Source organism: Pelodiscus sinensis, chromosome 31, assembly GCF_052426305.1.
Source record: "Pelodiscus sinensis isolate ZL-2025 chromosome 31, ASM5242630v1, whole genome shotgun sequence".
NCBI classification, from domain to species: Eukaryota; Metazoa; Chordata; order Testudines; family Trionychidae; genus Pelodiscus; species Pelodiscus sinensis.
The window spans coordinates 4,067,979-4,087,885 of NC_143082.1; the positions used below are offsets into that span (position 1 = coordinate 4,067,979).

General features: G+C 59.8%; 2 protein-coding genes across 8 annotated transcripts; one reads left to right on the plus strand and one right to left on the minus strand.

Annotated features, from left to right (window-relative positions):
- Positions 1-2,144: 2,144 nt before the first annotated feature.
- On the minus strand, positions 2,145-9,056 carry CCDC159 (coiled-coil domain containing 159). 4 transcript variants are annotated; one of them, XM_075902330.2, is made up of 12 exons: positions 8,904-9,055; positions 8,504-8,593; positions 7,702-7,735; positions 7,057-7,145; positions 6,455-6,536; positions 5,584-5,779; positions 4,694-4,731; positions 4,012-4,088; positions 3,583-3,689; positions 2,717-2,796; positions 2,392-2,537; positions 2,145-2,219 (listed from the first exon to the last, which is right to left on the minus strand). In XM_075902330.2, the coding sequence occupies exons 1-11, from the start codon at positions 9,021-9,023 to the stop codon at positions 2,407-2,409; spliced, it is 1,044 nt and encodes a 347-aa protein (XP_075758445.1). In that variant the 5' UTR covers positions 9,024-9,055; the 3' UTR covers positions 2,145-2,219; positions 2,392-2,406. The 4 variants fall into 4 exon arrangements, with proteins under 4 accessions (XP_075758445.1, XP_075758444.1, XP_025041280.3 ...); XM_075902329.2 differs by having other exon boundaries at positions 4,664-4,731; XM_025185495.3 differs by lacking the exon at positions 2,392-2,537 and having other exon boundaries at positions 4,664-4,731; positions 8,904-9,056.
- A 78-nt stretch (positions 9,057-9,134) lies between these two features.
- Positions 9,135-13,431, plus strand: TMEM205 (transmembrane protein 205). Of its 4 annotated transcripts, none has more exons than XM_075902325.2 (4): positions 9,135-9,248; positions 10,210-10,333; positions 10,923-11,086; positions 12,061-13,431. In XM_075902325.2, the coding sequence occupies exons 2-4, from the start codon at positions 10,234-10,236 to the stop codon at positions 12,361-12,363; spliced, it is 567 nt and encodes a 188-aa protein (XP_075758440.2). In that variant the 5' UTR covers positions 9,135-9,248; positions 10,210-10,233; the 3' UTR covers positions 12,364-13,431. The 4 variants fall into 4 exon arrangements, with proteins under 4 accessions (XP_075758440.2, XP_075758441.2, XP_075758443.2 ...); XM_075902326.2 differs by lacking the exon at positions 9,135-9,248 and adding an exon at positions 9,450-9,730; XM_075902328.2 differs by lacking the exon at positions 9,135-9,248 and adding an exon at positions 9,892-10,004.
- Positions 13,432-19,907: the final 6,476 nt, after the last annotated feature.

Genomic DNA, 19,907 nt, shown 5'->3' on the forward strand with positions numbered 1-19,907 from the left:
CCCAGTCAGCTGCTGCACTCTCTCTCCCATCCTGACCTACATGCTTACCCTCAGCTGGCTTCTGCACCCTCCCTCCCAGACCCACCCCCTCACCCTGCTCCTGCACCCTTCCCTCCCACCCTGACCCCACCCCCTCACCCTCAGCCCACTCCTACACCATCCCTCCCGCCCAGACCCCACCCTCCCATCCCCAGTCGGCTGCTGCACCCTCCCTGCCACCCAGACCCCACACCCTTACCCCCCCAGCCTGCTCCTGCACCCTCCCCCTCTCAAATCCTGACTGATTTTTTTCTGTGGATTTGTGACCCTGGATCCAAAAAAGCCTCATCTCCCCTCCCCCCCCGATACAATGACAAGGGAGGTGACCAACCCCAGGGGCTGGGGGGAGTGTTGTTGAGATGTCACCAGGCACCGTCCGGCAGGGAGCCACAGTGCAACAACGCACCTGCAGGAGGCCACCCCAGGAGACCTGTTCCACCTGCCCGGGAGTCTCAGGGCAGGTTTACTCAACGCCGCACAGCGGCCACGGTGCTTTTCCTGTAGTGACCATTCGCCTGCGACTTCTAGACCCAACCCGGCGTAAGTTAGTAGAGCAGAAAATGCCGCAGCGAAGCAGCAATAACATCGCAACTATCGAAAATCTATCAAGGAGCCCGGGATCGCGTCGGGGGGAGAGTCCGGTCAATAACTCCTGGGGGACGATGGGTCGGGCAGGCCCCGGGAAGGAAACTGAGGACGGGGGAAAGGAGAGATCGCCAGCAAATAAGCAGGGCTCAGCCACGAGGACTGCAAGGCAACATCTGTCTGCAGCTGGGCCCGGGAAGCGTTTCCCGCTGGGGCGGAAGCAGTCCAACACGGATGGAACATACACAGCCCTCTCACTGCGGCCGCTGGGAAGGTTTGAATATTGCTGGGGTCACTGGGAATCTTGCTGTCCGGAACCTTAGGAGAGACAATTACTGGGATGCCATGTCCTGTTCCACGTCCATAAAGGCCCCGGAGCCACTGCGTCGGCTGCAGAAAGGCGCTAGGAGAACGTGTCGCTCTCGACGTGGCTCCCCGAGAGACAGGCCCAAGAAGCTGAACCAAGAGAAGGTTAATCGGGGACTTGATCCCGGGCTCCAGCTGGCGGCGAGAGGAGATTTCTGATCGGGCTGGTAGCAGGCTCTGGGGTCCAGTGGAAAAGGCGCCGGTGAGATCCAGACGACAAATATGGGGCATGTGTCTGCCAGGGATGGGAATTAACCAAAGGAGCAACTGACCTGGACGATGGCTTCTGACAACGTGGAGTCTTTCCATCAAGACTTGCTGCTTTTTTAAACGATGCTCCAGCTCGGAGCTGGATCCAGGAACAGGCAGGTGCAATTCTCCGGCCTGGGATCCACAGGAAATCAGGCCGGCAGAACCAGGAGGGCAGGGCAGGGGTGTAGGTGAGAGGGGCTGGAACGGCCATGGCAGGATCCTCCTTCCCAGCCTGGACCCTCTGCCCCACGTCCCCTCACTCCCCCTCCATCCTATCCTAGAGGATCAGATGGCCCCGTCTCACCCTAAACCCCAAGGGTACGTCTACACTGCGGGACAAAGTTAAGAGGCGCAACCTCGAGCACGTTAATGGCGTCGCTGAAGTCGACGTTGCTTAACTCGGTTTTTGGAGCTGTCTTCACTCGACCGCTAATTCGAACCCTGCAAGATGGACAGCGGCCACTTCGATCTTCCCCTGCAGGGTAGACGTACCCTTAGTCAGTGCAGAGGGGCGCCCCTGTCCGTGAAAGTACCAGCTAAAGGTGCAGGAAACCCGGCAGTCAGTGCTGGCAGGGCAGCACTAGGGGGCGCTGTGTGCAGGGAGCAGGGCACAGGCAAGGGATGGTGTTTAGAGAGGGGCAGGCACTGGGAGCCAGGACTCCTGGGTTCTAATCCCAGCTCCCCGAAGGGAACGGGGTCTGGTGATCAGAGTGGGGCAGGAGCCAGGACTCCTGGGTTCCCTCCTCAGTGCCCAGAGAGGAGGGGTTCCCAGGGCATCACACAAGGGGGGTGCCCATGTGCTAAGAGAAGCCGGGTGGCAGCCGTGAACGGTGCCTGGACCCTCTGGCCAGACACCCACTGCGTTCCGCCGACCCGGCCCTTCAACACTGGACGCCGGCAAACCCAAGCAGCTCAATTTAATTTTCTCTCCTCCACAGGTCGGGCCCCCTGACAGGTCCCAGGTCTCTGCTCTCCGCCTGGGGGAAAGAGAGGAAGGCAAATTGGCACGCGGGCCCTTTAACTGAGCACGTGGCAGCAGAGACCCAGGGGAAGGGGGTGGCCAGGGCCCATCCCATGGGAGTTTCAACACAAGTGCAGGCCCAGTGGAGCCCAGGCCCGGCAGTGGGATGGGGCAGGGGGAGGTCTCACCAGCACGGCCCCCCTCTAGGGGCAGGGGCCCTCGCAGGAGCTGTGGTCCGAGCTGCTCTCCTCCTGGGCCAGAAGCAGGGCGGGCTCCGCGGCGGGGGCTGGGGTGCTGGCCGAGATGGACACACGTTGCCGGCGGCTCCTCCGGCCTGTGGGGCAAGAGGGGCGGGGGGCCCACTGAGCCGGGATTTACCTCAGCCCTCGCGTCTACTTCCCTGAAAGCCCCCCCATCTCGAATTCACCGTCCCTATTTCACACCGGGCCCCTCACACCCAGCCCCCGCCACTTCCCTGCCCCCCACTTCGCCCCCAGCCCCGCCCCAGCTCACCTGTGACCCTGACGGCCGCCTGGCTGTCGCCCCGGAGGTTGCAATGGTCCATGGAGTTCCTCAGGGTGTTGACGGCCGACCTGTGTGGGGAGACCCCATGAACAGAGCCCCTGGCTAGCTGCGGGGTGGGGCAGACAGACTGCAGGGCTGGGGATACCCCACTTACAGAGGGGCCACTGGGCTTTTCTTCAGCTCCCTCTGGTGACTGATGTGCATAAGAACATAACAGCCTACTACTGCTGCCGGCTCACAGAGCTGCTCTTTTAGCTCTGGCCTGTGGCCTTGCAGGGCTCAGGGTCCAAATCCAGAGGTGGGGGGGGAGGGGGGAGGGCACATTCACGCCTAAGCATGGGTCACTGAGGAGCAAGTTTTGCTGCCTTTGCGTTGAGGTGGAGAAGGGGGGTAATGGGAGGGTTGGGAGCTACCGGCAGAAGGGAGTCACCATTGGGCAAAGGGAGGCGATGAAGAGTGTGCGAGGGGGCCTTGTGCTGCAGGGGGCGCTCTCCCCTGGCAGTCAGTGATGATCCCAACATGGCACTAGGGGGCGCTGTGCAGCAGGGAGCTCAGCAGGGGGCGCTCTCCCCTGGCAGTCAGTGATGATCCCAACATGGCACTAGGGGGCGCTGTGCAGCAGGGGCGCTCTCCCCTGGCAGTCAGTGATGATCCCAACAGGGGGCGCTGTGCAGCAGGGAGCTCAGTAGGGGGCACTCATCTGGCAGTCAGTGCTGGCCCCTAATGGCTGCAATGAGAGCCGGGGGCTGGGGGCACAGGATGGACAGGGGGCTCCAGTACAGCTCAGCACGGAGAGGGGCTGAGGGAGGCGCTGGGTGGCTCCCAGGAGCGAGCACCGGGCTGGCCAGCCTTACCAGATCTCATTCAGCTCCTCTTTGACCGGCCGGCGGTCTCTACCTCCGCTCACGGACTCCGGGGCCCCCTCTGGGCCCAGCCCTTTGCCCTTCAGCTGTGATAGGATCTGCGGAGAGAGGGGCTCTGTTCCAGCAGAGCTGCGGTTCCACCCCAGGCAGGCGGGCAAAGGCCCAAACCGCTCGGGCACAGAGGCTGGCTGTGCTGCATGGGGGGCGGCCCTCACAGCCAGCGCCGACCCCAACACCCCAGTCATGCAGGGGGTAGGGTGGGGATCAGTGGGGGGGCGGGAGGGGAGCTCTCCCCCGGCAGCCGGTGTGTGCCTGGGGGACAGAGAATGACAATGATGCCAAGAGCCTCACTTGTGAATGGACTGCAAAGGGGGAGGGGCATCTTGTAGCCCCACCTCTTTCCCCTCCCCCACATCTCACCTTCCTGCATTTCACTTGATTATCCTGCATTTTCTTTATGCTGACCAGGTTCTGAGTTATATCGTCCTCCTGATCCTCTGCGGAAGAGACAAACCAGAACCTCCAGTTCAGGGTCCCCCCTCCCGACCCTTCCCGAACCGGCCGCACAGCTAACCACGCCCCTGGAAGCACATCTGGCAGAGCTGGAATTCCAACCTCTGGAATTGCTGGGACCCAGCGCTGCTCCTGCCCCTCGACTTGCAGCGGGGCCCTCACAGAACACTTGGCATGTCCGTGCCTCAGTTTCCCCCATGGAAAATGGGGCCTCCCAGCAGGACTACAAGACGGTGAGCCTGCGTGTCACGCAGCAGGCCTGAGAGGCAGAGATCTGATTCCCTACGAAGGTGCAGTATAATAGGTAGATGGGAGGGGAAGGCTGGATGGGGAGTCGGGATTCCTGGGGTTTTCTGCCCAGCTCAAACACTAGCTCATGGCCTGAACTTTGGGCCAGACCCTTCTCAGTTCTCCGTGCCTCAGTTTCCCCTCTAGATAGATCCACAACTGGAGGGTGCTTTGGAGGGTGTACTGTGCCCTGCACCCACCAGGGGGATTTTTTTACCCATGGGCACCCGAGGGCTGGGGGCAAAGAAAGGGGTATTCTGCTGGTACCTACTCAATTTCTGATGGATCCTCCTCATCTCACCTTGCACTGACTCCAGCTCCTCCCAGAGGAATTTCTTGCTAAAGGAAGAGGAACGTGGACTGAAAACCAAAGGCTCCTGGCACCATCGCCCCAGTAGGCCTGGAGAAATCTGCAGCATGAGGACTCGGAGAAGCTGCGTAGTCTGGGTTCCCCCTTGGGTGATGTCCTGGGCCCAGGACAGTCAGTGGGGGGTGGGTCCTTGGGGGGGAGGAGCTATTCAAGAGGGAGGGGCTACCACTGACAGTTCTGGGGGGAGCTTTTTAAAGGCGCACACAGGAGTCCGGGGGCGGTGAGGGAGGATTTCACAGTTTGCAGCTGGAAGCGCTGTACAGGGTGGGGCAAGTGGGCGCCAGCGACTGGGACGCTCGACACTGGGGTTCTAATCCCAGCCCTGTTGCCGGGGTTGCCTCTGTGCCTCAGTTTCCCCCCCACCTTTTGTCTAGTTAGATTTGGGGCCATGAGTGTTTCTCACCAGCTGTCTGTGCTAGGCCTGGCCCAATGGGGGCTGTTACCATGTCACGAGCAGTGTTCCTGTCTCATTCATGGGTGGGCAATGGGTGCATGGGGCTGCTGGAGAAGGGGGCAGGTGCTGGTGGTTCATGCCTGGCCTGGAGTAGAACTCACGGGACCCAGGTTCAATTCCCAGCCCTGCCACTAAGTCCCAGTTTGACCTTGGGCTAGTCACGCCCCTACCTTGTGCCTCAGTTTCCCCATCTCCCCAATGGGAATAATGATCTTTCCTGCATCTGGCTAGAGGGTAAAATCTTCAGTGTGGGGTCTGTCTCTTACTCTGTGACTATGCAGGGCCCCAGTCTGATGGTGGGGGGGTTGGGCTAGCAAGACCCTGAGGGCAGCAGATCTGGGAGCCCCACCCCAATTACCGCTCTAACCTCTCCAGGATCTCCAGGGACAGGTTCTCCAGCGAGTCCCCCCTCTGGATCATGCGGTGGTCAGAGCGCTCGAGCAGAGATTCTTGCAACCCTTCTACCTCCTTGGCCATGGCCGCCCAGACCTCCTGGATCTTCCCGTCCACCAGCCGCTCAAACATCTCCCCCTGGGCCAGGCCGCACGTTCGGCTCATGTCCTCTGCAGAGAGCAGGGGCAGGCAAAGGGGGCTACTTGACACCCACGCAAACGGTACCATGTGGATTTGGGGGTGGAGCTACTGAAGAGGGCGGGACTCTTGATGAAGCTATTTGGAGGAGGGGCTAAACAGGGAGGGGCTATTAATGAGGGGAGCTACTTGGGGAGGAGCTAGAGGGGGAGGGGCTATCTGGGCAGGACCAATTGAAACTGTCCTAGGGGGTAGATTGTTAAAGGGGGAAATTAGGAGTCCAGCATCCAGCCCTTGGTGCCTGTGACAATCCCACCCCATCCGGGAAACAATGCAGGCTGGGCTGGTGGTTCAGGCCCTGGGCTGGGGGTCCAGGGTCAGCTCCTGGCTCTGCCACTGACTCTCTGTGTGACCTTGGGGGGGGAGTCACTGCCTCACTCCGTGCCTCAGTTTCCTCATTTCTACAATGATGCTCTCTCCTTCTCTCTCTCTCTCTATGGTGAAATCTTTAGTGCAGTGCCTGTTGCTTGCTCTATGACCGGGCAGGGCCCTGATCTCAGTCAGAGGGGCGGGAGGCAGGGAACAGCTGTGGCCCGATCTCAGTCAGAGGGGTGTCTCTGCAGCGCCCAGCACAAGGGGGCGCCATGATCCAAAGAATGAGAGGAGATAATCCCCTGGAGGGGAAGAGCCAACTCTCTCTCTCTCACCTTCCAGCTGCTGAATCTGCCGCTGTTGCAGGCTGCTCTCCTGCTCCAGCAGGGAGACGGAGTGGCTCAGGGCTTCGAAGGCCTGTCCCAGAGACACGCAACAGAGAGAGCTCATGTCCGAGCCGGGACACCCAGCCCAGCTGCCTCTGGTGACTCGCCAGGGCCCGGAGTGTAGACGGAAAGGGAGCAGGGGCTGGAGAGGCAGTGGAGTCCAGCACAAGGGGCACCAGGATGGGTGACGGGACACCTGGGTTCTAGTCCCAGCTCCAGACTGAATTGGCTGGGTGGTCTTGAGCAAATCATTTTGCTGCTACGTGCCTCAGTTTCCCTTTCATGCTTTTTGTGTGCTTACCTTCTAAGCTGGAGCAGGGATTGGCTCTCGTTAGAAGTCTGTGCAGCACCTGGCCCTATGGGGCCCTGATCCTGGATGGGGGGGGGGTCTGTGCAGCACCTGGACCAGTGGGGCCCTGATCCTGGATGGGGGGGGTCTGTGCAGCACCTGGACCAGTGGGGCTCTGATCCCGGTTTTTCAGCTTCCAGCTCAGTGGGCCCCCTAAGCACTACCGTAATGCACCTAACAAGCCCTCCCCTGCTGAGACTACCTTGGCCTGGGCATGGAGCTGGCTTTTGATGATCTCCAGCTCATTCTTCAGGATCTTCTGGGAATCCGGGAGCATCATCTGGATCATCCCTGCCTCAGAGTAAAGGTGGCTGGAAGTGAGCGGGGAGCCGGCGCCGGCATGGGGATGGAGCCCGAGGAAGGACTTACAAACGTGCTTCCCTGTGCCATCCTGGCTCTGCACGGGCACAGGGCGCAGATGGGGGGGGGCACACCACGCTGGGGCTGTTCTCTGCTCCTCGGGGACCACAGGACGTGGCAGAGCACGAGCTAGAGCAGCACCGAGGCTGCTATCGCTAACACCGGCGCCACGACAAGGCCCCTCCTCAATCCCAAGGCACGCCCTACTCCCCGGCTTGGGACACAGCCCCTCGGCCTGACCCCAGTGGGGACCAGCCCCAGACCAGTCCATCTGCCCCCCTGCTGGGGTCCACCTCGCTTCCTCCTGCCAGGGTCAGGGAGCCACCCCCTCCCCCGGATGGAAAGGGCAGCCCATCCCATGAATTGCTCAGCGGGGGGAGAGAGGGGAGGGTGCACTTGTCTCCCCTCCTCAGGCCTAGTGATCCCCATCCCCACAAAGGATCAGCAAGCCCCCCCCCCCCCCCCACGGAGATGGATGGTCTCTCACCGTTTGTCTCAAAGGCCTCTGTCTCCAGCTGGCTCTGCAAGGAGGGGGTCAGAAAGTTGCCATCAGCTTTGACCCACAGCACCGCTCTCCCCATTGGCCCCTCGGGGATGATTGTCTAGGCCAGGGGGGGTCTGAGTGCTGGACTCAGCCCATGGGGAGGGTGCTGGGAGAGATTTAGATGTGAATCCTGTGGCCCCCGGAGGGCGAACGGGGACCCCATTCTCATTGATGCCTACCCCCCTTAATTGCTCTGGGAGCTCAGTGGGGGGAAGACGCCCCCCCTTTCCAAGCTACCCCTCTGGGCAGGCGACCTCTCAGCTGCTGTGAAAATGGAGTGGGGGGAGGGGGCACGACATAGCCATTTCTTTGCTTCCCCAGCAGGGCAGGAGTTCGAGCAGCCTCAAGGTTGCTCGCAGTGTCACCGGAGATGGGACTAAGGGCAGCACACTAGAGTTTAGTGCCATCCCGCTCTGTGGGAGCCCCGAACCAGAGCATGGGGCACCCGCGCTCCCCGCTCACAGCGCGCCCTGTAAGCTGAGCACTTGGGCGGCCACCCAGAAGCAATTCAAATAGTGCCCAGTGGATTAACAGAGCACCCGCTATGCCTATAGCCCGTAGCCCGGGTTCTACTGGTGGTGCACATCCACACATGCCTTGGTGCACATAACAAACATTATTCCCCACACAGGTGGGAAAACTTAGAGGGAACATTGCCTGTTAGCTGGCATGTTGGGGGCTCTGGGCTTTCCAGCCATGGGGACCAGGATTCTCTCTGCACCCCCAGCGGCTTGGAGTTGCTTACCAGCCCCGAACTGCCGATGGCCCGTGATAAGAAGTAGCTGGGTGCATTGGCGCTACTCTTGTCCTCCTTGGACGCTGTGAGCAAAGTGATCTGGAAATAAAGGCGGATGGAATTCAGCCCCCCACACCCCCCCTGCCTGCCTCCCCCTAGGAAAGGGGGGCGGGTCCTGCTTAGTTTGGCAAGGGAAAAGGGATGCAGCTAGGCCCCCAAAAGGCAGGATACCTGGGCCGATGGGCTCCCAGAGGGTGGGATACTAGGGCTGATGGGCCCCTGCTCTGTCCCGGGGCAGTTATCCCTGTACCCCCAGACCTGGGCAGGGTGCCTGGTCCAGGCAGGGGGCAGTGCCCGCCAGGGCTGGGGTGATGAGCTGGGCCAAGGCTCAGCCTGGCTGCTCTGGTACCTTGCTGGCTCGGACCCGCTCCTCTAGCTCCTCCATCGCCCCGGGTCTCTGCCCCACTGCCAGAGGCCCACGTGGTGCCCGAGGGGGCGGGGTCGGACCTATCCCGGCCCCCGCCCCCATGTAACAAAAACAGTCACAAAGAGCAAGGGGCGTGGCTTGCTAGCTCCGCCCTCTATGATGATGTCATTCCCCTTTCAGTTCTTATTGGCCCGGAGCTCCCCTGGCGAGGCGATTGGGTAGGCGCAGGGAAGGGGTGGAGCCTAGAGTGCAAGTGGGGGGCGTGGCCAGGGGGAGGGGGACCCGAGTGGTCAGAGCTGCGCTACAGCTGAGCCCGGGCCGGAGCAGGTACCGCCTCCCTCCACCCGATCTCTGCACGAGCGGGGGGGGATCCATGGGACTTGGGGGGCGGTTTAGGGGGAATGCAGGGGACATGGGGGGCTGGGGTGTGGGGGGTGCTGAGGAATGCAGGGGGCGGGGCGCTGGGGATATGGGGCGGATAGGTGAAGGGGGGGCAGGAAGGGTGCAAAGGGGAGAGCAAAGGGCACGTGTGGGGCGGGGGAAGCAGCTACATTAGGGGCTCCCATAGGTCCCCGGCTGGGTGTTTTGTGTCGCCCTGTGGCTGGGCAGGAACTTTGCCCACCCCCCCCATCCTGTGCAAGGCTGGGGCCCTCCCGGTGCCGGACCCTGGTCTCAGCCCTGAGGGAAGGGGGGGGGTCTAATGGGTTCGGAGGGGGGGGACTCCCCGGTTCCCTTCCTCACTGCGTGGCTCACTCGCCAGGTGACCTTCGCCCTGGAGTCCGTGGCAGAGGCAGGAAGGGAACACACAGGTGTCCTGAGCCCTCCCCTCCAGTTCTCCTCCCCTCCCCTCCAGTTCCCCCCTCCCAGTTTATTTTAGGGGGTGGGGGCAGCATTTCTGCATCTGGGTCATTGGCTGTGGGGCCCTACGCCAGGCTTCTGCCCCCCCCCCCCCCCCCCCCCTTATCTCCTCCTGCCACTTGCCAGCCACATGCACAAGGGGCCGGCCTCCCTGCTCCTCTTGCCTCCAGGCTGGGCCACCAAGTTCAGCATGCCAGCTGCTTGGCCGCTTTCACCCACTCTCGGGTCAGTTTTGTAAGTTGCTGGATCGCTCTGTGCCTCAGTTTCCCCACCTTTGTATTGGGGGTGCTGACCTTGCCGGGGGAGGCCTCACAGCCCCAACCTGGGAATGGGACCCAAGGGACCTGGGTTCTGTTTGCCCAGCCGGACAGCGGCAGAGCTGGGACCGTCTCCGCTCTGTGCCTCATCCTGGGCTCTTCCCCCTCCACAGCCTCCTGGTCGAAGCACAGCAGAGATGTCGCTGGAAGAGGAGCCCAGCAGCCTGGCCAAAGTCGCCCAGCTCTTCGTCCTGTCCCTGGCCTGGGGCATGCAGATATGGGTCACCTTCATCTCAGGTGGGGCCTGCTGCTGACAGTGTGGCCCCTAGGGTCCCCGTCCCCACTCTGCCTCCTCCCACCCCCGGGCCAATTCTTCCCCCAGGCCCTGCCTCCCCTCCCCCCCGTGAATGACACAAAGGGGGATTACACGGGGGGGGCTGGCAGCGGAGCGGGGTTGCCCCCTTACTCACAGTGGCAGTAGGAAGCGCAGTGACCCCAGCCTGTTCCATTCTCCTCCCCCCCCGCCCGTTCCCAGCTTCCTGCAGCTCCCACTGCTGCAGCTAAGTGCAGGGTCAGCCCCCCCACCCCCGCCCCAGTAATCTCCCAGGCTGTCCCTGCTGACCCTCAAAGCGCAGGGCCTGGGGAAGCTGTGCCAAGCTGTCCAACCATCTGGGAAGGGCCACCCTGCCCCCGAACTCTCAGATCCAGGGGACTGACGCCTGGCCCCTCTTCCCCGCCCTGACTCCCTTCTTAGACCCAGGAGCACAACCCCCGAGTCCTGGCTCCCTGCTCTAACCACTAGACTTGACTCCCCGAGCCAGGCGTCCTGGCTCCCAGCCCCATGGCCCTGACGCTCGCTGCGTGCCTTCATTTCCTCCTGGCTCAGGGTTCGTGCTGATCCGGGGCGTGAGCCGACACACCTTCGGCCTGGTCCAGAGCAAGCTCTTCCCCTTCTACTTCTACACCCTGGTGGCCTGTGCCTTCCTCAACCTTTCCCTCTTCACCTGCTACCACCCCCGCGAGCTGCTGAGCACCACCGAGACCCTGCAGGTACCAGCGATGGGCCGGGCGTAGCCCCCACCCCTCGCAGGCCAGCCACCCCAAGCAGGCGGGTGGGCCACGTCCCGGCGGCTGGGATCTGTCCCCCGCTCTGGGAGAGGGGGACAGAGCAGGATCCCTGTGTTCTGTTCCCACCTCTGACTGGGGGTGGGGTCTAGCGGGTTGGTGGGTGTCGCCAAGGGGGGGTCACCGGGTCCTGCACCCCATCCTCAGCCAGAGGTGACTCGCAGCCGGCCGGTAGAACAGAGGGTTTATTAGTTCTCAGGGACCCGGCGCAGAACAGATGTGTTCCAGGAGCAGGCAGTACAATCCGTCTTGGGGACGTGGGGGGGCCCAAGCCAGGGATCCCCTCCCTGTATCCTAAGCCAGCCGAGACTAACTCACACTCAGCAACCCAGTCCCGGCAGCTCCCCCTCCCCCTTTCTCCAGCTTCCCCCTGGGCAAAAGGTGTCACCGAGTTGCATCCTGCCCCCACCCCCCCAGGATGAGGCAGCCTCCTCTCAGTGTGAGTCGCACCCAAAATTTCCATCCCCGTCCAGGCACCAGTGCAGTGCCCAGGGAAACTGAGGCACACGCAGAGTTACTACAGAAGATTTTTGAAGTAGCCCTGGGCCACCCCAGGAGGGGCGGGGCCTAAACAGGAAGGGGTGGGGCTACCCCACCCCCAGACCATGATTGGTCTGGGGATGGGGGAGCCCCTTGGCCCTAATTGGCCTGGGGGCAGGGGAGCAGCAGGGCCTCTGCCGGTGGATCTACCCACTTGGTGGGCTGGATCTGGCCTGCAGAGGCCCTTTTGCCCACCCCTGGGCTAGGGGTTAGAGGGGGAGGGGCTGAAAGTCAGGGTGCCTGGGTTCTATTCCTGGCTCTGGAGGGGGGGGGAGTGGTGTCTAGTGGTTAGAGCAATGGGGGCTGGGTGTCAAGAGCATGTGCTGCCGTCCCAACCATCTCTCTCTCCCTTCCCCCAGGGCTGCCTCTATTTCCTCTGCCTGCTCCTGGCCATTGTTAACGCCCTGGGGCTCTCCCCGGCCACCACGGGGGCCATGTTCCAGATGCAGGCCATCGAGCGGGAGCACGGCCTCGGCGGGGAGGTGGGGCTGGCGGCCCGGCGCGAGATGTACCAGCAGCTGCGGGAGAGGGACCCCAAGTATCAAGCTGCACGGCAGAGCTTCTTCCGGCGCCACGGGCTGTCGTCCCTCTGCAACCTCGCCTGCCTCGCCTGCAATGGCATCAACCTGCTATGCCTGGCGCTGCACCTCCGCGGTCTGTAGGTGGGGCCCTGGGCGGGGGGGGGGGGGGGCCCGCCCACTGGGTGGGATTTGGAGTGGCATCGCTTGGGAAGCCTGTATCCCACCGCTGGCACCAGCTGGAAGTTGATGGGGCAGGAAATGCAGCCGAGCTGATGACTCAGTAGTGTTTTTTCCCTGGGTTCTATCCCCGGCTCTAGGAGGGGAGTGGGGTCTAGTGGTTAGAGTGGGGGAAGGGCCTAAGGAGCAGGGCTCCTGGGTCTTCTCCCCAGCTGTCGGAGGACTGGACTCTGGTGCTCCAGAGCAGGAGGAGAAACTAGATCTCTTTATTGTATTAAACCAAACTAAAATCTTGGGGTGGGGGAGGGGAGGGGATGCTGCCTCTGCTAACACATCATGTCAAGCCAGCTGGGGCTGAAATTCATCCTGTGCTTAGGTCCCAGGCCTCAGTCACATCTGGCCCTTTCAAAGGGCACTATGAGATACTGGTGCCCGTCTCCCTTCAGGACGGCTTCCCCTCCCCCTTAGAGATCATTGTAAGTAGCCCAGCTGAGTGGGTCCCTGTGGCACTGCACTTAGACAAGAGCTTAGCTGAAATCGGCCAACTACAGGAGGGGAAACTGAGGCACAGAGCGGCCAAGTGACATGCCCAAGGCCACCCAGCAGGCCAGTGGCAGAGCCGAGGACTAGCCCCAAGATTCCCTGAGTCACAAGTGACTGGGCAATGCTGCACCTCTGTGGGATTTCCTGGCAGTGCCTAGGCGGGTTACACAGAGCTTGGGCCTCCCCGTTAGTGTCACGCTTCCTGTTCTGCGCTCGCTGCCCTCCCTTTCCTTGCTGAACCTCGGCTGGCAGAGGTTGTTCCACGGGCTCCCTGCCCTGCTTTTCCGTTGTTTGTACCAACCACGTGGGAAACCGGCTGAATGCAAGTCTGGCTCTAGTGCTGTTCTGGGGGGAACGTAACGGCCCGGAGTCTGTACAGCACCGGGCGTAAAAGGTACCAGCGCCACGTATCATGAACCCTCGCCTCCGACCTGCTTTGGGGGACTGTGTTTCCATTAATAAAAGACGTATTTACACGCCCGCAGAAAGGAAGCGCCTCCAGATCTCTCCTTTGTGACCTGCGCCAGAACTTTTCCATGGCTGCTCTGGGGATTTGGCTATTCCGGGGAGGAAAATTAGAGTGGGGGGAAATTGTTTTTATTTGCGTTGGATTCTTCTACAGTTTTTTTTCCATTGGTAGAAAATTTAATTATTATTGACAAGGAATCCTGTAGCACCGTATAGACTAACAGATGTATTGGAGCATAAGCTTTCGTGGGCAAAGACCCACTTCACCAGCTGCACGTGACACAGTGGGTCTTTGACCACGAAAGCTTATGCTCCAATCCATCTGTTAGTCTATAAGGTGCCACAGGACTCCTTGTCGCTTTTGCAGATCCAGCCTAACACGGCTACTCCTCTGATACTTTATTATTATGATTATTTTTAATTTCCCTAAGTCTTCCCCAAAGCCTCTGCCAGTTCCTGGTGTTGGATTTCAACAAACTGCCTGCAACGTTTAGTTGGAACCAGACATTTGCGTGTTGACGAAACTAGCGATTTTTTTTTTTTTTTTTTGGTCGGGCGGGGAATAGAGCTAGGAACAAAAATCCTCCGCCTGTTCTACGTTGTGCTTTCCATCCACGGCCACTTGGATTATTAGCTTTCTGGGGAAGGCAGCATCTCTTTTGGCTGTGCATGCGTAGTGCCTGGCATAAGGTTGCCAGATACTTTCACAAAAAATCCTGAACATGGCAGGAAAAAAAATTGAACAAAAAAAAAAAGAAAAGAAACCCTTGCTCCCCCCGCCCTCACCAGACGTAGCAGGGGAAGAATGTCCCTTCCAGCCGAGAGAAACAGAAAATGCCGCACATGTAAAATTTTCTATTTTTTTTACCGGACGGGGGCCAGAAATAATGGACTGTCCAGGCCAAAACCAGACCCCTGGCAACCCTAGGGCCACAGAGCCTAGCCATTCCCGTAACCAAATCTCGCCCTGGATGATGGATCCTGAACCCTTTGAAAGTTGAACCGTTGTTCTTTGGACATAGAATCAAAGAACACTAGAACTGGAAGGGGCCCTGAGAGGTCATCAAATCCAGTCCCCTGCCCTCATGGCAGGACCCAGTACCATCTAGACCATCCCTGACAGGTGTCTGTCCAACCTGCTCTTAAATATCTCCCGTGATGGAGATTCCACAACCTCCCTGGGCAATTTATTCCAGTGTTTAGCCACCCTGACAGTTAGGAACTTTTTCCTAATGTCCAACCTAAACCTCCCTTGCTGCAGTTTAAGCCCATTGCTTCCTGTTCTATCCTCAGAGGCCTAGGAGAACAATTTTTCTCCCTCTTCCTTGTGACACCCTTTTAGACACTTGAAAACCTCTATCTTGTCCCCTCTCCGTCTTCCCCTTTCCAAACTAAACAAGCCCAGTTCTTTCAGTCTCCCTTCACAGGTCATGTTCTCCAGACCTTTAATCATTCTTGTTGCCCTTCTCTGGACCTTCCCCAATTTCTCCACATCCTTCTTGAAATGTGGTGCCCAGAACTGGACCCAGTACTCCAACTGAGGCCTGATCAGAGCAGAGCGGAAGAATGATTTCTCGTGTCTTGCTCACAACACTCCTGTGAATGCCTCTGGGCCTCTTGAGAGCGGCTTTGCAAGCTGTCAATGTACTTTTCGCAAACGCTCCCCTGAAATGCAGCTGCCTCTGGGGGGCTCCATGGTAGCGTGTGACACTGTGGCAGAACCTTGATGTGTGTGGGGATCTAGGGAGGGAGGGTGTAGCTTGAACTGGAATCTGGCAGAAACATCAGAGTTAAAATGTCCTAGGATCTTTAATTATATTCCTCCTTCTCGCCCGCCCCCCCATGTCTAATGCTTCCTCTTCTCCAGTGCTCCTGCCAGGGTGGGCCAGCTTGGCACTGGCTAAGGCCAGGGCTGTGCTCATTTGGCCACGAGGTGGCGCTGTCTGAGCATTACCAACATGTTGGCAGTCTTCAATACCAGAGCAGATGAGTTCGCTCAGGCAGCAGAGCCTGGTGCTTTATGATCCCATGCTCCCTGGTTCAATTCCCACAGCCCCTGAGGAGCATGGCCTGGAGGTGGTGCATTTAGGCAGCCTCCCAGGAGAGATTCAGGTGCTTAGCAGAGTACTCACAGCCGGCAGCATGTGTTTCTATGGGTGGTGCACATCTGCCGTTGCCTTGGTGCACACAATAACATTTATTCCGCACACTGATGGAAAAACTTAGCGAGAACATTGCCGCCAACCCCTCTGGGTGCAGAGTCGTCTTAGGCAGGTCCCTAGTGGAGTGGGGCAGCCTGGATGGATCCTGCCCACTCGCCAACAGGACAAAGGGGGAGGTGGAAGCATGCACCCTGCCTTGGCAGCGAGACGCCTGCCCAGATCGCAGCAGGGTCTGTGCTATTGCTGGAGGATCCAGCCCAGCTCTTGGTGACACCCAGGCCCCTTTGTGCTACCTCCAGACCCCACCCCCCATGCATGCGGGGCTGGCCTGCACTGTGCACTGCCCTTGGTCCAAGTCTCTGCCGGGGGGCAGAGGGACAGATCTGTGCCTAGTTGTGGTACCCTGCACTGTGGCTAGTCCCGGCCCACAGGGGAAGGGGAGAACATTGTGCCCTGCTGCCCTTATACACCCTGTAACCATCTTGCCTGGGGTATTAATCCCCTGCATCCCAGGTTGCTACTTGCCTGTGCTGACCCCTGCTGGAAGGTTCCTGCATGAGGCAGGAGCCTGGGATGCTGCCACTGGGGATGGAGGAGTTGAGGAGCCCAGGGAGAGTGGACAGGATGCCGGCGGGGCCCATCCTGCACCCCTGCCCCAGCAGCAGCTGAGGTTCAAATCCAGCAGGAGGGATGTCGCTGCTGCCCCGGGTGGGTGAATCCTGCAGCCCAGCTCCTGGGTGGGTGAATCCTGGCTCCAAGAACGGGGCGTTTCCCCTGCCCATGGGCAGCTCAGGGCCTTGGTTTCTGCAGCGCGCCACCTTCAGCCAGTGCTGGGAGAGCCCTACCCGAGGCCGCCAGGGCGTGGGGGCGGCTGCACTGCTGGGCTGGCAGTGAGACGGCAGAGCAATCACTCACCCTGCCTGGCCGAGCTCACGGAGGGCTGGCTGCTCGCGCCGGAGACGAGACACTGCAGGGGTTTAACCAGCCGGAAGCAGCGCTGGCAGCCTCGGGGGAGGGGCGGTGCATTCAGAAAGCTGGGGCCCAGCCCCCCAGCTGGTGCAAGTGGGGTTGCTCACTGGAGCCAGAACCCTATGGGGACAGCTCCAGAAAGGGGTCAGTGGGTCGGACCCCAGGCTGGCGTCCCTCAGCATTGCTTCACCGGAGGGTGACTATCCCCATTGTATACATGGGGAAACTGAGGCACGAAGCCTCTCAGTGACTTGCCCAAGGTCACGCAAGAAGTGAGGGGAGGAGCAGGAGCTTGGACCCGCTTCTCCCAAGTCCTAGCTGAGTGCTCTAACCGCTGGGCCACCCTTCCTCTCTCGAGTCCCCACTTCCTATTTATCATGGGCATTCTGTCAACAAGGCCCAGACCCCGACTGAGATCAGGACCCACATTGGGCCTAGCGTTACGCAGGGCCCTGCTGAGATCAGGACCCCACTGGCCCTTCTCAGACACAAAATGAGGGACAGTCCCCACCCTAGAGAACAACTAGACAACACAAGTATCTCCCCTGTTTCACAAATGGGGAAACTGAGGCCCAGCACAACGTGACTCACCCAGGACACGAAACCTCGGCTCCTGGGTGTCGGTTCACTACAGTGCGGTGACTCCTTTTCGCTGGGACCCTCTGCAGGAGTGGTGACTAGGGCAGTGATGGCTGTCAGGACTCCTGGGTTCTACCCTGGCTCTGGAAGGGGAGTGGTATCTACTGGTTAGAGCCGGGGGGGAAGGAGGGGCTTGGTGCCAGAAGCTTTGAGGGGGGATTGGGCTGGGACTCAGGAGCCCTAATTTTCCCCTACCCCTCCCTGTGTCCAGGGTGTGTCCAGAAGCGGTTGGAGGCAGCTGTTGCTTTGAGCTCTCCGTAGGCTGAGTCCTGGCTGATCCCTGTTCTCAGCAAGAGCAGCCTTGGGGCTGCTCTAACTTGTGCTCCCCTCTCCCATAGTCCCCAGGAACTGACAACAGCTGTTGCTCCCATTCCACACCAGCTGGGGAGGGGCTCTGCATGGGCCACAGAAGGGGAGGGATTTGATCAGGATTTGACTCCTCGTCTGGTGTGGATCCCAGAGAGGTTCCTGCCAGACAGTCGGAGCAGAGAAGCTGAGCTGGGATGAGATTTCTTGTCTCGCAGACGCTTTCGCGATAACAGGGACGTTGCCTGAACCCCAAAGATGAAGACTCCAAATGTTCCTTGAGCTGCAAAAGCCCCAAAGAAAACTTGCTGCCAACCGTTTCACTTTGATTGTCTGGAAACACTTTCTCCTGGGCTGTTTTCATGCCTTTGCACTCTGCTTAGCTTCCGTTTCAAATCCAGCCATTGTTCTGAACCAGGAAACCCGAATTCTTGCCTGGGAAATGCCCGGACAAGGGCGTTTTGCCCGTTTCAAAGCGTTCTCTTCTTCCAAACTGGGTCACATCTAGGGTTGCCAGATAGTTTTAAAAAAAATATTGAACATGGCGGGGGAAAGCATTGGTTGAGCAAAAAAAAACCCAGACGTACCCCCCCCCCCCAAAAAAAAAAGAGTCACGGTGCCTTTAAATCCCCAGGCTTCCCCCCGCCCCCACCAGACACAGCAGGGGAAGAATGCCTTCTGTCCGAGAAACAGAAAGAAAATACCAGACATTTTACATGTCCAGTATTTTCTGTTTTTTCACCGGACAGAAGTCGCAAATACCGGACTGTCCGGGCCAATACCAGACACCTGGCGACCCTAGCACATCCTAAAAACTGCCTCCGTTGCCTGCAAGAAGTTCCAGGTGCCACGAAGAGGCATTTTCCAAGAGGCGGAGGACAAACATTTGTGGAAAAACTCCCAACTAGCTCCCCTGAAGCAGCCATTTTTCCTGCCCTCCAGAACGGAGAGAAGAGACTCAAGGCTGCCCTGGTTTCTAGCATGGCGCTCACGTTGCTCCTTTGCGTTGTGCAAGGTCGGTTATGATGCAAGGGTTTGTAATTCCTCCTTGCGTGTTCTCAGCGCGAGCCCCTCTTCCTCCTGCGTCTCCCTGTGCTGACACAAGAGCTCCTTGCACTGAGGCTCGCCACCGCAGGGCCTTGGAACGGGTTTCAAAGTGCGAGCGAGCACTTTCCATTTGGGGTGGGGGCTGCCTGGTCCTGCTGGGAGACCGGGGTCTCTGTAGAGAAGCATCTGGATCTAGCACAGGGCTGGACAAGAGGCGGCCCGGGGACCAGATCCGGCTGCCTAACCCTTTGATCTGGTCAGCTGTTGATGTATATCCCGCTGCCCATGCCACCGAATTTCCAGACGGTGGCTCAGGCAGCAGGATCCTATTTAAATGGCTCCCAGTCGGGGCGCTACCCCGGCAGGGACCAGAGCCGGGAGCCCTTTAAATAGCCACAGCAACCGCCACCGGCTGCCAGGCAACGAGGTAGCGGCGGGGTTGAAAGTCGCAAGCCCTTTGCAGTGTTTTTAATTCTAAGCCTCTAGCTCCAGACAACTCTGGGAGGGAGGCTAGTCCTCGGCCCCGCCCCTTCTGTCCCAGGCCCCGCCCCTTCTGGGGGTGGAGCTGGCCGGTGGCCATGTGCCAACATTCATTAAGTGGCCCTAGGGGCTGCCTGTCCATGAAGGAGAACTAGACGGTCACCTAGGGTGCTAAGCTAAATGGGGCGCCAAATGGAGGTGCAATTTCACTGAGGGGTTTGGAGATGGGGGGGCTGATTGCATGGTTTGCCTAGGGCACCAGTTGCTAGCAGCCAGTCTAGGGCCACCCCTGAGTGGCCCCCCTGTGAAAATGATTGCCCACCCCTGATCTAGCCCGTCGGTCTAAGGCAGCGGTCGCCAGCCTTTTTAAACACAAGATCACTTCTTCAGTTTCAGTGCAATGTAAGATCTCCAATACCCTTGGCCCGCTTCCTTCCACCCCTCGTCCGAGGCCTCCCCCTGCTCACTCCATCCCTCTTCCTCCCCCATCCTCATGCACTTTCACCAGGCTGGGGTGCAGGCCCTTGGCCCAAGGAGTTTAGAGTGTGGGAGGAGCTCCAGGCTTGCACAGGGTGGGAGATTGGGGTCCAGGAGGGGCTTCGGGGTGCAAGCTCTGGGAAGGCGTTTGGGTGCAGAGGGACTCACGTCGGGGGCAGGAGATTGAGTGTAGGAGGTTTAGGGCAGGGACTGTCAAAACCCAAAACTAACCCACTTTGCAAGCATTAAAAGAAGTAACAGCCACCCCCCCTGTGTGTTGGGTCGGGAGAGGAGTGTGACAGACAGCGTGTGCGTGTGTGCGTGTGAACGACAGACACACACACTGTGTGAGAGTGACGGATTTACATCGCCAAGCTCCCTCCCTCCCCTTCTCTCTGTGTGGAGACGGGGTACAGA

What these genes read in the sequence shown, in the direction of transcription:
- CCDC159 (XM_075902329.2), bottom strand. Translation starts at nt 9,023, where the DNA reads ATGGGGGCGGGGGCCGGGATAGGTCCGACCCCGCCCCCTCGGGCACCA. An exon ending in TCCCTGGAGATCCTGGAGAG is followed by an intron (nt 4,732 to 5,583) that starts GTTAGAGCGGTA and finishes CTCTTCCTTTAG; the next exon opens with CAAGAAATTCCTCTGGGAGG. An exon ending in ATCAAGTGAAATGCAGGAAG is followed by an intron (nt 3,690 to 4,011) that starts GTGAGATGTGGG and finishes CTCTCTCCGCAG; the next exon opens with ATCCTATCACAGCTGAAGGG.
- TMEM205 (XM_075902325.2), top strand. Translation starts at nt 10,234, where the DNA reads ATGTCGCTGGAAGAGGAGCCCAGCAGCCTGGCCAAAGTCGCCCAGCTC. An exon ending in ATGGGTCACCTTCATCTCAG is followed by an intron (nt 10,334 to 10,922) that starts GTGGGGCCTGCT and finishes CTCCTGGCTCAG; the next exon opens with GGTTCGTGCTGATCCGGGGC. An exon ending in GCACCACCGAGACCCTGCAG is followed by an intron (nt 11,087 to 12,060) that starts GTACCAGCGATG and finishes CCCTTCCCCCAG; the next exon opens with GGCTGCCTCTATTTCCTCTG.